The sequence below is a fragment of the Oncorhynchus tshawytscha genome, linkage group LG26, assembly GCF_018296145.1.
Source record: "Oncorhynchus tshawytscha isolate Ot180627B linkage group LG26, Otsh_v2.0, whole genome shotgun sequence".
In the NCBI taxonomy this organism is placed as follows: Eukaryota; Metazoa; Chordata; class Actinopteri; order Salmoniformes; family Salmonidae; genus Oncorhynchus; species Oncorhynchus tshawytscha.
Window position 1 is genome coordinate 43390896 of NC_056454.1, and position 15852 is coordinate 43406747.

General features: G+C 42.9%; 1 protein-coding gene and 1 pseudogene across 4 annotated transcripts in view; one reads left to right on the top strand and one right to left on the bottom strand.

Annotated features, from left to right (window-relative positions):
- LOC112225647 (rho GTPase-activating protein 15) overlaps window positions 1–1448 on the bottom strand; it is a 69622-nt gene extending 68174 nt beyond the window's left edge. For 3 of the 4 annotated variants that reach the window (XM_024389771.2, XM_024389770.2, XM_042306675.1), the window contains exons 1-2: window positions 1306–1448; window positions 76–250 (exon numbers count right to left, since the gene is read on the bottom strand). In XM_024389771.2, the coding sequence (XP_024245539.1) occupies window positions 76–250; window positions 1306–1319 (189 nt within the window). In that variant the 5' untranslated portion in view covers window positions 1320–1448. Of the gene's footprint in view, window positions 1–75; window positions 251–549; window positions 575–1305 lie in introns of those variants that run through there. The other variant, XM_024389772.1, reaches the window with a different exon arrangement.
- Window positions 1449–4686: 3238 nt separating this feature from the next.
- LOC112224878 lies at window positions 4687–5372 on the top strand (annotated as a pseudogene).
- The last annotated feature ends 10480 nt before the right edge of the window (window positions 5373–15852 follow it).

The following is a 15852-nucleotide window of genomic DNA, read 5'->3' on the forward strand; positions in this document are numbered from 1 at the left end:
GTATATATGTGTGTGTGTATATGTGTGTTTGTATTTGTGTGTATGCATCTCTTTGTGCACATGTCCTATACTTACAGGTCTGGGAGGCAAGTCAGGGTCCTGCAGGACCATGGACTTGGTTTGACTCAGGCGATCCCCGCTGATCTGAGAGGTCTTGATACGCATCTGGACCGTACCTGGTGCCGCTCCGGTCACCTGGTGGGGAAGAATCAGAGTTGGCTGATTCCCTGTGCTCTGAAGATTGGTGATTCTGGTCAAAAGGAGAAGAAACACAAATGGGATGTTCAGATAAAAATATTGTTCAAAAATAAGTATTATCCAATTGATACGATGTCTAATGAATCAATGGATGTAAAATGCTTTACAGAAGGCTGTTAAAGCGCTGTTTTTAGGAACATTTAAGGGCAGACACGGCGAAAAGTGTATTCTAAGCTTGAAGACTTTAGCCTTTCTTTCCGTAGTGGTTGTCTCATCGTCTGCTCAAGTTTGGGATTCTTCCTAATAATAAACAATCTACCCACTGAAAAAAGTAGAATTCGATCTAAGTACCAAGGCTCATTCAGCAAGGTCACATAGTAGTTCAGTGTTGGGTTTTAACCTAATGTGCGTTTTTTTGAGACGTTGCACAAAGTGTCTCACAACAGGAAGCAAATCTCAACCTCCACACCCAAAATAAGTGAACAGATTAAGACGTCAACAGCTGTGTATACTGATGGTTTGCATAGACCCTAACATCTCTCTGCATCGTTGATTACAACACAAACAATTGTGTAAACATGACCATGGTTATACAAATTGTGATATTGTTATGAGGCTTATGTTGTAAAGACGTACAGTGCGGAAATGTCAATTGAAAGTCAGTATAGTGGATGCAGTTGTGTTGATATCACAGATTTGTAGATTGTGAGTTTAACAAGTTAGAAAAATCCTAAACTTCAGAAAAGAAAAGAATAAAAAGAGACAAAAAAATTAACATTTTGGTGAAATTCAAACATTTTGAACCACCAATTCTACTTCTATCCTGTTTTAACTGCATGTAGAACACCATCCACTATGTTATAACAATTCAGGACTATAATACTCAAGAATAACACACGTATCAACAACTTTCCACCGACTAACTGCATGTAGTAAGTAAGGGCCCAGGCACCTGATGCCATTGCCTAGGCGTTACATCTCTATAAATCACCAATGACCCCCGCCACTAAAACTCCCAAAACTTTTAAGAATGATTCAACAAAAATGACAGCATCCTTCATTTTTCAAAACCACTCCATCCACACACTACAATTCTGTCTTTCTTACCTCGTCCCCGCCATCTTTCTATCAAATCAATCAGCCTCAGATCACAAAAAGAAAAGAGATGAGAGAGAAAGAGTGCAAGTTTTACATTTAGAGGAAGTAGGTTTCATCACATGGTGTAGTCAAACCACCATGTCTTTCACTACTGCTCCACAGTTGATGTGAACGTGTGTTACGTGTCGCAGGCCCGGGTCCCCACTTCCTGAAAGATGTCACTTGCACAGAATTAGTCTGACTGAAACTTCACTTTCAGAACTGAATAGACATTGATAACAGGTGTAGATGTGAGATCTGTCCATCTCACAATCTGAGAACAAGGTAGATCAGAGTGTTGGTGTACGAGTAGGTTTTTCAGCATGTTTTTAGTAACAGCTTGTTCCAAAACATATCCCTTGCCAAAAGTGCAATTTGAAAGATAATGGTACATGTGTGAGTTTCACTACAGTTAATGTTGTCTTAATTTAAATTCCTATTGTGTTCCAGTGATCTTTTACAGATTGTTTTCGCAAGGGAGCGGCATTCTTCCATACACAATATGAATGGTTTATACTTTACATCACAATTTTTCCCAAAAGACGTAAAATAACTTGGTAACATTATCAAAAGAGTTACTGGGCCCCAAAACAATTGTTTGTTGATGAAATTGGTTGAATCAGGAAATGACATCATTAGGGTTTTCTTGTGGTCTGGGTGATTCACCCCTGAGAGACTTTTTTAATGAACAAAAACGAGCTATTTTACTGAAAATTCAAACTGTGGTGTTCATGGGTACCATCCTTGGTTCAGTGTTAGCACAACAACCTGTAAAGGTTTTATATGGCATATAGAATGGGGAATAGACCGTGAGTAAAGTGTACAATCGTCAAAGAGCAATGAATTTCCCATTTACCTCCAGCAGATGGGGCAATTGCAATTTCAGAATCGCAATCCCATTGGCCTTCAATCCAGGAAGTGTTTGTCATAACTCATGTGAAAGCCTTGTTGCCTTGTATGGAGCTGAGAAACGGTGGAGACTGAGAAGGCAAAATCTAAGGTATAGAATCACATGAAGGGAACAAACGCTCCACCTACATAAGTCTCTGAGATCCACCAACAGTCCAAGGGAGCCATTGACAGCACGAGCTCCACTTGTATTGTGTGTTCTGCAATTCTACACAAGACAATCATACCTTAACATCCTGTAACGTTGTGCCTCCCTGCATTGACCATGAATGGTTCAGTGACTCACATATGGGACAGTGTATCCTTATCTCATCTTAACAGCCTAAAAGATATTGTGAAGTTTTTTCTTTGTTTTAAATGTATATGCATTTTTTTTCTCCATCCAAAGCAACATTCAATTAGTCAATGATCTAATGCAATCTTTAACAGAAGTATTTAAATACCACCAGCACCACTACAACTGTCATTCCAACCAGATCTCAACATTTCAGAGGAGGTTCCCCTGGAACAGAGGTGCTGAGTGGAGCAGGAGACATTTGAGAATGATGGAGCGCTCATCCGTGAGGAAGTGCAGAAGATAGGAAGTCTAGAGAAGCTGAATGCCAAAGAGTTCCCGATAAGTGATGACACTGTCATGCACTTGACTACAGCTGAAGTCCTGGTCAAGGTGGTGGAGGGGGAGAGGGCATTCTTCCCTGTGCTGTATCGAGTGGAGAAGTAAATTGTAAACATGGAAGACATGGATGGAAGAGCAGCAGGTTCAGTTCATTCAGAAAATATTCCAACCCCTTGAATTTTTCCACATTTTGTTACGTTACAGCCTTTTTCTAAAATTGATTAAATCAATATAAATCCTCAGCAATCTAAACACAATACCCAATAAAGACAAAGCAAAAACAGATTTTTTTGAAAAACAGAAATAACCTATTTATATAAGTATTCAGACCCTTTGCAATGAGACACGAGGTTGAGGTCAGGTGCATCCTGTTTCCATTGATCATCCTTGAGATGTTTCTTTAACTTGATTGGAGTCCACCTGTGGTAAATTCAATTGATTGGATATGATTTGGAAAGGCACACACCTGTCTATATAAGGTCACACAGTTGACAGTGCATGTCAGAGCAAAGACCAAGCCATGAGGTCGAAGGAATTGTCACAAGGATTGTGTCGAGGCACAGATCTGGGGAAGGGTACCAAAAAATGTGCGCAGCATTTAAGGTCCCCAAGAACACAGTGGCCTCCATCATTCTTAAATGGAAGAAGTTTGGAACCACCAAGACTCTCCCTAGAGCTGGCTGCCCAGCCAAACTGAGCAATTGGTGGAGAAGGGCCTTGGTCAGGGAGGTGACCAAGAACCCGATGTTCACTCTGACAGAGCTCTGGAGTTCCTCTGTGGAGATGGGAGAAACTTCCAGACTGACACCATCTCTGCAGCACTCTACCAATCAGGCCTTTATGGAAGAGTGGCCAGATGGAAGCCACTCCTCAATAAAAGGCACATGACAGGCCACTTGGATTTTTTCCAAAAGACTCCCAGACCATAAGAAACAAGATTATCTGGTCTGATAAAACCAAGAACTCTTTGGCCTAAATGCCAAGTGTAACGTCTGGAGGAAACCTGGCACCATCCCTACGGTGAAGAATGGTGGTGGAAGCATCATGCTGTGGGGATGTTTTTCAGCAGCAGGGACTGGGAGACTAGTCAGGAACGAGGCAAAGATGAACGGAGCAAAGTACAGAGAAATCCTTGATGAAAACCTGCTCCAGAGCACTCAGGACCTCAGACTGGGGTGAAGGTTCACCTTCCAACAGGACAATGAAACTAAGCACACAGCCAAGACAACGGAGGAGTGGCTTCAGGACCAGTCTCTGAATATCCTTGAGTGGCCCAGCCAGAGTCCGGACTTAAACCTGATCGAACATCTCTGGAGAGACCTGAAAATAGCTGTGCAGCAATGCTCCGCATCCAACTTGACAGAGCTTGAGAGGATGTGCAGAGAAGGATTAGAGAAACTCCCCAAATACAGGTGTGCCAAGCTTGATACCCAAGAAGACTCACGGCTGTAATCGCTGCCAAAGGTGCTTCAACAAAGTACTGAGTAAAGGGTCTGAATACTTATGTAAATGTGATATTTCTGTTTTTTATTTTTAACATATTTGCTAAAATGTTGAACAATCTTTTTGCTTTGTCATTATGGGGTATTTTATGTAGATTGATAAGGGGGAAAAAAACAATTGAATCAATTTTAGGAGAAGGCTGTGACCTAATAAAATGTGAAAACAAGTCAAGGGTCTGATTACCTTCCAAAGGCACTGTAGAGAGTCATAAATGCACTGTGTTTTTACTGTTGTGTGTCATGTCTTGTTGTCACAATGTAAACAGGACACCCAAAGGAGTGTCAATGCTTCTGCACGCTGGGGCAAGGCACACTTAAACAAACATGTTGATCTCCCTCCAATGCAAGAATTATACTCCCTCTCTCTCCTCTGTATTGACAGCGTTGCCAGGCGCATATGGAGAACTGAGAGGGACATTAAAAGATTCCTTCTGCAGGAAGGGTGGAGGGTGTGGTGCAGCCGTGAGGGCCATGTGTATTGGCCTGCACTTGAGTAGGAGCACAGGCTGACAGCAGTCAGTGTGGAGAGTGGGCGTCTGACCCACCACCACCCCACAGGCCTAATGTGACATATTCCCATGAGATTGTCCCGTTTGTTTACACAACATTTTCTAACTACCAGGGACTACTTTGGGACTCAGTGGAGAGCCTATTTGGAAAAGAGAGGCATACAGAATGGGAAGAGCAAACCCCAGTTCCCAGAGCGCGACAGAGTGAAGGACAGGTAGTGTTTCTACAGGGAGGTTAGCTTCAAGGGGGTATGTGGTGCCAGTGGGCACAATGTTCCCATGATAGCTTACGACGCCCTCCTACAGGCAGGCGACTCCTGGGTGGACTTGGCCAATCACGGCTTCTTCCACGGTGGGAACAGCGACTCCACGTCCGCGATCGCTGCTGCCTGGTGGGGCGTGCTGTTTGGCTTCAGAGGGGTGCCAGAGAGCAAATATCATAGGCTGGAGTACCGTGACAGGCTAGCCAGGCTTGGGCAGCAGCTGTATGAGCTCAGGTGAAACCCTCTTGGTACTGAGAAAGAGTGATGCAAAGTAAACCAATAGATGGTCAACTCCATTAGATTTCCTGCAGTTGATTAGTAATTTCAGCAACTTAAAAAAAAAATGTAATGCTTACATTTTTTCATCCCTTCATTTTATTTTATTTGTTTTAAAGAATATGACTGGATGTGTAAATGTTAGTAAGAGAATAGTGATTTATCTCAAGCTGCAGTCCAACTACTGACCACATATAGAGCCATTAGCATCTACAGAATTTGCTCAAACATTTTCACTTATGGCAATAAACAAACACATTTCCAGCCTAGAATCAATCCTTCACTAACATACATAATGCTACAGTTGCTGTGTTGTAGTATTTAAGATATGACAGAGTGTAAAAAGGGATTGTTTGATTTTAGATTAGACTGATGTTTTAGTGTACATCTTCAACATGAAGACTGCAAGTACAGTGATGACCAGAGGGTGGCAGTGTGACTAAACAAATCTCTGTTACTGTGAAATTGAGAAAATTATGATAATGCCCTTTTAATGTAAGTGCAGTTTGTAAAGACCACCTGAAATGTCAGCCTTTATTGGTGGGATGGAGTTTTGTCCTGCTAGTTTTCAGTTTTCCCCTCCTCACACCCAAAACAGAACTAGCAGAATTCTTGCTTGAGAAATTGATCTTTGCTAAGAAGCATTTTTTGTTGTTTATTCTTGACCATTGTAATTGAAAACAATCACAGTAGGGTATTTATTTGTTACCCAGAAAGTATTTGCTATTGAGTGGAAAATGGCTGCTTTGGACCTTGACGTACATTTTCCTGTCTGCTGATAACTGAAGAGCAGCCTATGTCCTATGTCCTATGTCTTATGTCCAGTGGCGTCCTGGATGCCAAGGGAACCCAGGCTTCCCATTTATTATTAGATATATATTTTTAAATACATAAAATAATGTATCTTTCATCTCTGTGTTTCATAATTTTCTTTCAATTTGCCACAGGCTAAATGTATCTCACAGGAGAAAGCATCCAAGCGAGCAAAACAGCGGCCCTCTGTCTCTCTGTAGGCCATCTATCTGATGCTGTCTGGTCAAAAAGAGAATGTTGCTGCCCATAGCATTGAATTCAAGGGAAGCCAGCGAGCATTTGGGCTCCCTTGATAAAAAAAAGTATCAAATATTAGCCAATCAGCATTGAGCTAAACTGAGTGAGCTCAACTGTGATTGGTCCTGGCACACCAAAGAAAAGTGTCAAGGGAAGACAGTTTGTAGAGGAAACAACACAATTATCAGAACACATTGGTTGTAATATGACATTTTTTCTGGCTTCCCCCAGTGATTTCACCCACACACCACTACTACCTATGTCATGGAAAAATGAGAATCATTGTTAAGGTGTTAGTCTTCTTTTTGAAGACAAACTGGATAGACAACCTGAAAGATGTTCCACCGAATTCCACGTCAAAACAAACACCTTACCATTATGGGTTAATTCGTAGAGTATTTTGTCATTTCTGACGTAGACACACAAACATGTAGACACACACACACACACACACACACACACACACACACATACACACGTAGACACACACACACGTAGACACACACACACACGTAGACACACACACACACATACGTACACGTGGACACACACATACACACACACACACACACACACACACACACACACACACACACACACACACACACACACACACACACACACACACACACACACACACACACACACACACGTAGACACACACACATACGTACACACACACGTACGTAGACACACACACACACACACACACATACGTACATACACACACACACACACACATACGTACACACACACACACACACACACGTAGACACACACACACGTAGACACACACACACACACGTAGACACACACACACACACACACACACACACACACACACACACACACACGTAGACACACACACACGTAGACACACACACACGTAGACACACACATACACGTAGACACACACATACACACACACACACACACTCACACACACATCCTCCCAACACCTCCACCACCTCCCCCTAGCTTGGCAGGCTGTGTTTAACCCAACATGTCTGGAGCTGCCTGTTCACATTCCAGTGATGGTTGTGGGCTGTGTGAGTCCTGCTGGCTGCTGTAATTGGAAGCTCTTCCACCTCCAGCTCTGTTTAATGGACAGAACACACAGAACACACAGGAGACATACTCCTCAACTCACAACAGGGAGGAGACGAGCGACAGCCTCGCAGTAAATATGAGGAGTTTTGTTTCATGTAATACTGTTTCTGACACTGCAGAGGTAGTAAGCTTTGCTCGATTGTCTTTAGGTTATGAAGATGTGGTGTGTCATAATCACCTGCTATTGGCGGTATTCAGGTGAACAGTAAAGAGCAAACTCCATAAAGGAGGTCAAAGGGTGACTAACAAGTAGCAACAAGCTCTGCAGGACAAGCTGTCAACAACTGCTGGGGATAGGGCAGACCATACACAACATCAAACAGCCATCACCATCAGTGCAGAGTAACAGAGTTAGAAGCAGTGTTTTAAGTCTGATTTAAACTTTCATATTTATCAGATTTCCCTAAATGGTGTGTGAAAAAAATAAATCACCAGTGAAGCTCATGACTGTAACCTGACTGAATCTGTGGGTAGATTGGTAGTTGGAGTGTATTTGCGCTGAGTGAAATCATAACACCAACAGGGAAGGTGTCAGTTAAGAGATAGTGAGGAGCCATGTATGTCAACAGCAACATGTGTTTCATAGAGCTCTGTGCCTTAGTCTTCCTCCTGATTGGTTGTAACACAACACAGCACTACTAGTCTTTATCAGTCACCACAGCGTCAGGCCCTCTATTAGCCGACACATTCCCCAGTAGAGTATGTCATTCTGACTCCTCTCCCACTGTCAAACTTTTATCTCTAACCCGCAACTTACAGTTTGGCCTACGCACAAGTTACAGTTTGGCCTGCCTGCAAGTTACAGTTTGGCCTACCCGCAAGTTAGAGTTTGGCCTACCCGCAAGTTAGAGTTTGGCCTACCCGCAAGTTAGAGTTTGGCCTATCCGCAAGTTACAGTTTGTCCTACCCGCAAGTTAGAGTTTGGCCTACCCGCAAGTTACAGTTTGGCCAACCCGCAAGTTACAGTTTGGCCTACCCACAAGTTACAATTTGGCCTACCCACAAGTTACAGTTTGGCCTACCCGCAAGTTACAGTTTGGCCTACCCACAAGTTACAGTTTTGCCTACCCGCAAGTTAGAGTTTGGCCTACCCGCAAGTTACAGTTTGGCCAACCCGCAAGGTACAGTTTGGCCTACCCACAAGTTACAATTTGGCCTACCCACAAGTTATAGTTTGGCCTACCCGCAAGTTAGAGTTTGGCCTACCCGCAAGTTAGAGTTTGGCCTACCCGCAAGTTACAATTTGGCCTACCCGCAAGTTACAGTTTGGCCAACCCGCAAGTTACAGTTTGGCCTACCCGCAAGTTACAGTTTGGCCTACGCACAAGTTACAGTTTGGCCTACCCGCAAGTTAGAGTTTGGCCTACCCGCAAGTTAGAGTTTGGCCTACCCGCAAGATAGAGTTTGGCCTACCTGCAAGTTACAGTTTGGCCTACCCGCAAGTTAGAGTTTGGCCTACCGGCAAGTTAGAGTTTGGCCTACCCGCAAGTTACAGTTTGGCCTACCGGCAAGTTAGAGTTTGGCCTACTCGCAAGTTAGAGTTTGGTCTACCCGCAAGTTACAGTTTGGCCTACCCACAAGTTACAGTTTGGCCTACCCGCAAGTTACAGTTTGGCCTACCCGCAAGTTACAGTTTGGCCTACCCGCAAGTTACAGTTTGGCCTACCCACAAGTTACAATTTGGCCTACCCGCAAGTTACAGTTTGGCCTAGCCGCAAGTTATAGTTTGGCCTACCCACAAGTTACAGTTTGGCCTACCTGCAAGTTACAGTTTGGCCTACCCGCAAGGTAAAGTTTGGCCTACCCGCAAGTTACAGTTTTGCCTACCCGCAAGTTACAGTTTGGCCTACCCACAAGTTAGTGTTTGGCCTTCCCCGCAAGTTAGAGTTTTGCCTACCCACAAGTTACAATTTTGCCTACCCGCAAGTTACAGTTTGGCCTACCCACAAGTTAGTGTTTGGCCTACCCGCAAGTTACAGTTTTGCCTACCCGCAAGTTACAGTTTGGCCTACCCACAAGTTAGTGTTTGGCCTTCCCCGCAAGTTACAGTTTTGCCTACCCACAAGTTACAGTTTTGCCTACCCGCAAGTTACAGTTTGGCCTACCCGCAAGTTACAGTTTGGCCTACCCACAAGTTACAGTTTGGCCTACCCACAAGTTACAGTTTGGCCTACCCGCAAGTTACAGTTTGGCCAACCCGCAAGTTACAGTTTGGCCTACCCACAAGTTACAATTTGGCCTACAGTATATCTAACAAGAGCTAGGGCATAACATTGCCATTTGAGGCAGTGGAGATTGAAGAAGTTGTCTTTCTCTCTGTATATGACCATGGTTGTTAATGCAAATACAAATTGGTCAGAAGGCCTATAGATGCTGGCTTACAGAGATGGGATGTAAGGGAATGTCAGTGAGGCAGAGTGGAAATGATTGCCACCATATCATTTTTATCATGACATTTGCAATCTCCACTCTCCAACAAAAAAGTAATTGCATGTCCCAGATCAAACAGTAGGAACATATTTGGATCGTAGTATGATTCAGCAGATACTGTAATGTTTCCACAATATGGAGTGACTTAACATGCTGGATAGTTATGCGTTTTACTGTTGGCATAGTTCAGCCTACAGTTTGGCCTACCCGCAAGTTAGAGCCTATTTCAAAATGTTTACTCCACTAGCAACAACAAATATAATGTTTATTTGGTTGCTTTAGAAAACGGTCAGACAATAGATCACATCATCGATACAGTGCAGGCCATAAAATACCTTTGGTTTATCATTATCAGTGTAGGACTAGTAACATAGCAAGTGTTTCTGTGTATTGTAATTAAACCAGAAGAAGACAAATGACTGCAAAAGTAAACTATTATGTAAATGTTACTACAATTTGAATGCCCTGATTTATCAGAAGAAGAAACGACGCTGTTTCCATTATTATGAAGCAGTTGGACTGACTGACATCTGATGTGATTGATGTGGATGGTTCATTACCATGGAACCTACACTACCCCTTGATCATTTCAACAGAAAATGTAGATAGTAAGTTAGCCATTATCACGTACCTACGAGCCCAACCTCCTCACCACCTCGGTCTTACAGTACAGTACCAACTACAAAAACTGACATAACTTCTTATTCATATAGGGCAGGGCAGGGATTTGAGGAGCAGAGCGAGGACCAATGGGAGTAGGTTTACCCTCTGTAACAGCTCGGCTGAGGATCACTATGGTTTATTCATGTCCAGGGACTCTCCTAGGGACGGACACAAATCCTATCACCTCTGCCTCAGATCACACCTGACATCACTCAGGGTTGGGACGGCCCTTCCTAGCTTTGTCCTCCTAAATCAAAGATTCGACGCAAGCGTAACGTCTGCAGTTATTGGGTTTGCTTGATTTGTTTCACTACTAAGAACACTGAACCCCCCCTAGCTAACAACTAACACTATGTACTTTGATGAAAATATGTTTCCAATGATTTACTATACTCTTTTGCCCTCAGCACAGCCTCAATCTATCTCTGCATGGGCTCCACAAGACGTTGAAAGTGTTCCACGGGGATGCTGGCCCATGTTGACTCCAACACTTCCCACAGTTATGTCAAGTTGGCTGGATGTCCTTTGGGTGGTGGACCATTCTTGATACACACGGGAAACTGTTGAGTGTGAAAAACCCAGCACCGTTGCAGTTCTTGACACAAACCGGTGCGCCTGGCACCCTGTTCAAAAGCACTTAAATATTTTGTGTTGGCCCACAGCATGATGCTGTCACCACCATGCTTCACCATAGGGATGTGTTCACACTCTGAATGGCACACATACATGTTACATGTTTACTTTGTATCAAGGATTAAAAATCTTTCTTTAACCTGTCTCCTCCCTTTCATCTACACTGATTTGAAGTGGTTTTAACAAGTGACATAAATAAGGATCATAGTTTTCACCTAGTCAGTCTATGTCATAGAAAGAGCAGGTGTTCATAATGTTTTGTACACTCAGTGTAAATTAAATTGGTGTTTTTTCCTGTGTCAATGCACTTCTGAAGCCTTTTAATATTTGGTCAAGTGGCCTTTGTCCCCCTAAACAGCCTGTTAGCTCTGGACCATGTCACCTGAAAGCTTCTCCATGGTTAATTCTGGAAAGGTAATGTTTTCCAGAGGAACCAACATTATCAGCTCTCCATTTGTTTGATGACTTCTGCCCTGTCCTAAACCCTCCCCCCAAAACAGCAGAGTCTCCCTCCCCTCCTCTCCTCTGAGTCACAGGCCCTGGACGGGAAGAGAGGGGTAAGGGAAGTGGAACGAAAACTAATCACCTCGTCCAGAGGAGTTCAAAGCCAGAGGAGGGAAAAGGATTATAATTTTGGTCAGCCAGTGAGAAGTACAGAAGTACTAAACTAAACTTCCTGTGGATGCAGACACACAAACAGAGACACGCAAACAGAGACACGCAAACAGAGCATAACCCTGCCTTTATGTTCATATATAAACTTGGCAGTTTGAGCTCTTAATGCTGATAGGCTGAAAGCTGTGGTATATCAGCCCGTATACCATGATATATGGATATGACAAAACATTTATTTTTAATGCTCTAATTACATTGGTAACCAGTTTATAATAGCAATAAGGCACCTCGGGGTTTGTGGTATATGCTTCGTCCATAAGAACAGCCCTCAATTATCTCCTACCCCTGCACAATTATCTGGTACTGGTACTCCCATATATACAGTACCAGTGAAAGTTTGAACCCACCTACTCATTCAAGGGTTTTATTTTATTTTGACTAATTTCTATATTGTAGAACAATAGTGAAGACATCAAAACTATGAAATAACACATAGAATCATGTAGTAACCAAAAAAGTGTTAAAGAAATCAAAATATATTTGAGTTTTGAGATTTTTCAAAGTTGCCATCCTTTTCCTTGATGACAGCTTTGCACACTCTTGGCATTCTCTCAACCAGCTTCACGAGGTCATCCCCTGGAATGCATGTCAATTATCAGGTGTGTCTTGTTAATAGTTAAATAGTGGAATTTCTTTCCTTCTTAATGCGTTTGAGACAATCAGTTGTGTTGTGACAAGGTAGGGGTGGTATACAGAAGATAGCCCTATTTGTTAAATACCAAGTCCATATTATGGCAAGAACAGCTCATATAAGCAAAGAGAAACGACAGTCCATCATTACTTTAAGACATGAAGGTCAGTCAATCCATCAAGCGCTATGATGAAACTGTCTCTCATGAGGACCGCCACAGGAAAGGAAGAGCCCGAGTTACCTCTGCTGCAGAGGATAAGTTCATTAGAGTTACCAGCCTCAGTAATTGCAGCCCAAATAAATGCTTCATAGAGTTCAAGTAACAGACGCACCTCAACATCAGCTCTTCAGAGGAGAGTGAGTAAATCAGGCCTTCATGTTCCAAGTGCAGCAAAGAAATAACTACTAAAGGACACCAATAAGAAGATACTTGTATGGGCCTAGAAACACCAGCAATTGACATTAGACTGGTGGAAATAGGGCCTTTGGTCTGATGAGTCCAATTTTGAGATTTTTGCTTCCAATCTCCATGTCTTTTTGAGAAACAGAGTAGGTGAACGAACGGATGATCTCTGCATATGTGGTTCCCACCGTGAAGCATGGAGGAGGTGGTGTGATTATGTGGGGGTGCTTTGCTGGTGACACCATCAATGGGCTCCTGAGTGGCACAGCAGTCTAATGCACTGCATCTCAACGCTAGAGGTGTCACTACAGACCCTGGTTTGATTTCAGGCTGTATCACAACTGGCCGTGATTGGGAGTCCCATGGGCGGCGCACAATTGTCCCAGTGTATTAACTGAGTTGCCTAGTTAAATAAAGGATATAAAACATATATATATATTTATATATATGTATTTAGAATTCAAGACACACTTAACCAGCATAACTACCACAGCATTCTGCAGCGATACCTGCAGGGCCTATCTGTGTAAGAAAATTAAAATCATGTCCATTCTAGTATTATAATTCCTTATTCTCTGTTGTAGCCTATCTGTGATGAAAGTCAATTTGACAACATTTAAAGCTCTTTGGGAGGGAACAGCATTTACATGAACCAACAGTGGAGGACAAAACGTCATCTAAGAGAAACGACTGTGTGTCACACACTGATCAACAAACAGAGGTCAACAGAAACTCTCCTGAACTAGGCTCCTAGCTGCCTTAAGGTGTTTTGTTAGGCACTTAAATGTCTAGTAGTCATTGGTGGCTGTACCCTTCGTACTCTGTCATGTGAGGACAGAGGAGTAGCATGTTTAGTGGGGCTATCTGAAAATGTCATCTCTAGGTAATTTGAAAAATGTTCTCATTTGGGAGAGTTGGTGTTGTGACCTTGGCCTCGACAACGCTTAGATCAAAACCCAGATAATATGTTGATAGTCCTTAGGGGAATTTATTTGTAGATTGAACATTCAGATAAACAGATGAAATGTTCTGTTTTTTTATTAAGGGAGACCATAAAACCACTATATGAAAGACATGATTCCTGGACTTGCATAATGATGGCAGATTCTGTATAGCCCTATATCCTTATGCCAAGATCCTCCAGGCTTGTTTTTGTTTACAATGTTTTCTACTTTCAAGCTTTCCAAACCTAATAAAACATCAATGGTAGCAGTTTAAGACCAATATGTCTAAAAGTATAGACCTTTTTTTTGATTTATTCAACTTGGGTTTTTTGTGTGTGATGAAAACAAGTGTCTCCATAGACTCACTCCTCTTCTGTCAGACCCAGCCAGCTAATGATGCCTTGAACCGTAAATGGTAGCTGGGCCGTCAGAAACAGCAGGCAATGCCAATTATAATCCACCCTGCTGGGGCGGGGGTAACTTCAAGATGCCATTGTACACGCTGGTTAGCTACACACACAGACTGCCCACCACCCAAACCCAAAGCAGATCTCAGAGTTTAATCAGACTCTTAAACTTCCTCTTTAAAACTTCTTCCTGAGAACTGCAAGGTAAAGTGGGGCCAAGTTGTAAGTCATTTGCAGCAGGGCTAGGCTAGACTTCCTCTCGCTATTTGGGAATCTGGAAGGTCTGGAACCCTCCGTGCACTTTGCACAAGCATCACGTTAGCAGTTTTCAAGTACATTAGTATCATTGTCCTTCACTAACATATCAGTGTGTGAGTACACCAACCTGTCTAAGAGAAATAGAATAGAAACCTGCGACTGCAACAGCTACCATCGGCCAAACAACAGTAACGTTTCAGACCTAGAGTATGTTAATGCGAACATGATTTTAGTAAATCACATTCTGTAAGAGGGGCATGCCTTTTCTTTGGTCAACTTTGTCCTGAGACTGCACCCATTTCATTCCAATGGAGAATTCCCACAACTTAGAACAACAGAAGGGAGCCCGATTAAGAGATTATGAGTGACACACACAACAGAGACACATCAAGTTTGTGACTTCAGTCGAGGTCAGCCGGAGACCACGTCTGCCATGGTTGGACCAGAGCTTGGTCTGAAGGGGAAACGTTAGGGAAGAAGGATGTTTTCAGAGCAATAAAGCCTGACATGAAACTTCTTCTTGGAGCATTTCCCAACAATAAAGCTCATACACATCCCCAGTTCACAAGATTATACTTTATGTATGTACTGTATGTATGTAGTCATTTTACTTGCCTCACCTCTTTCCTCTCACTCTCCACACACACACACACACACACACACACACACACACACACACACACACACACACACTAACGATCCAGGATCCATGTGTTATTTTCTGAAATGAAATGTAGGTCAGAAATAGAGAGTGTTTGCGCTTGATGTCACCCCTGTGTGTTAGCTCGTCAGACAAAGCAGGGGAACAGCACCTGCATAAATATGCCATCTCTTTAATCTCACTTATAGGCAAGGAGGCAGAGAGCACATCTCTTACACAGAGACATGAGAAGAGCTCACAGAGGGAAGAGAGGAGATGCGTGAAAGCTTGGGAGCTATAGCAAAGTTTTTTGTGGTGCTTGGGAATCGTGACAAAAGCAGGTGTTTTTTATAGCATATTATTATTCAGTGAAAAACAGTCACACCCCAATAACAGAAGGACAACAACATTTTCCACATGTTCACACTAGCATGGATTTAAAGCATCTCTTCTCTCCAGCGCTGCTTCCTCCCTCGTCTCCTCAAAATAATGATATTTGTGTCATTTTGGCAAAGCCAAGCCCTAGTATTCTCCATGACATGTTCTACTCTCTCCCCTACAGGGCACAAACAACCATGGCAACAAGCAGTGTCAAAAG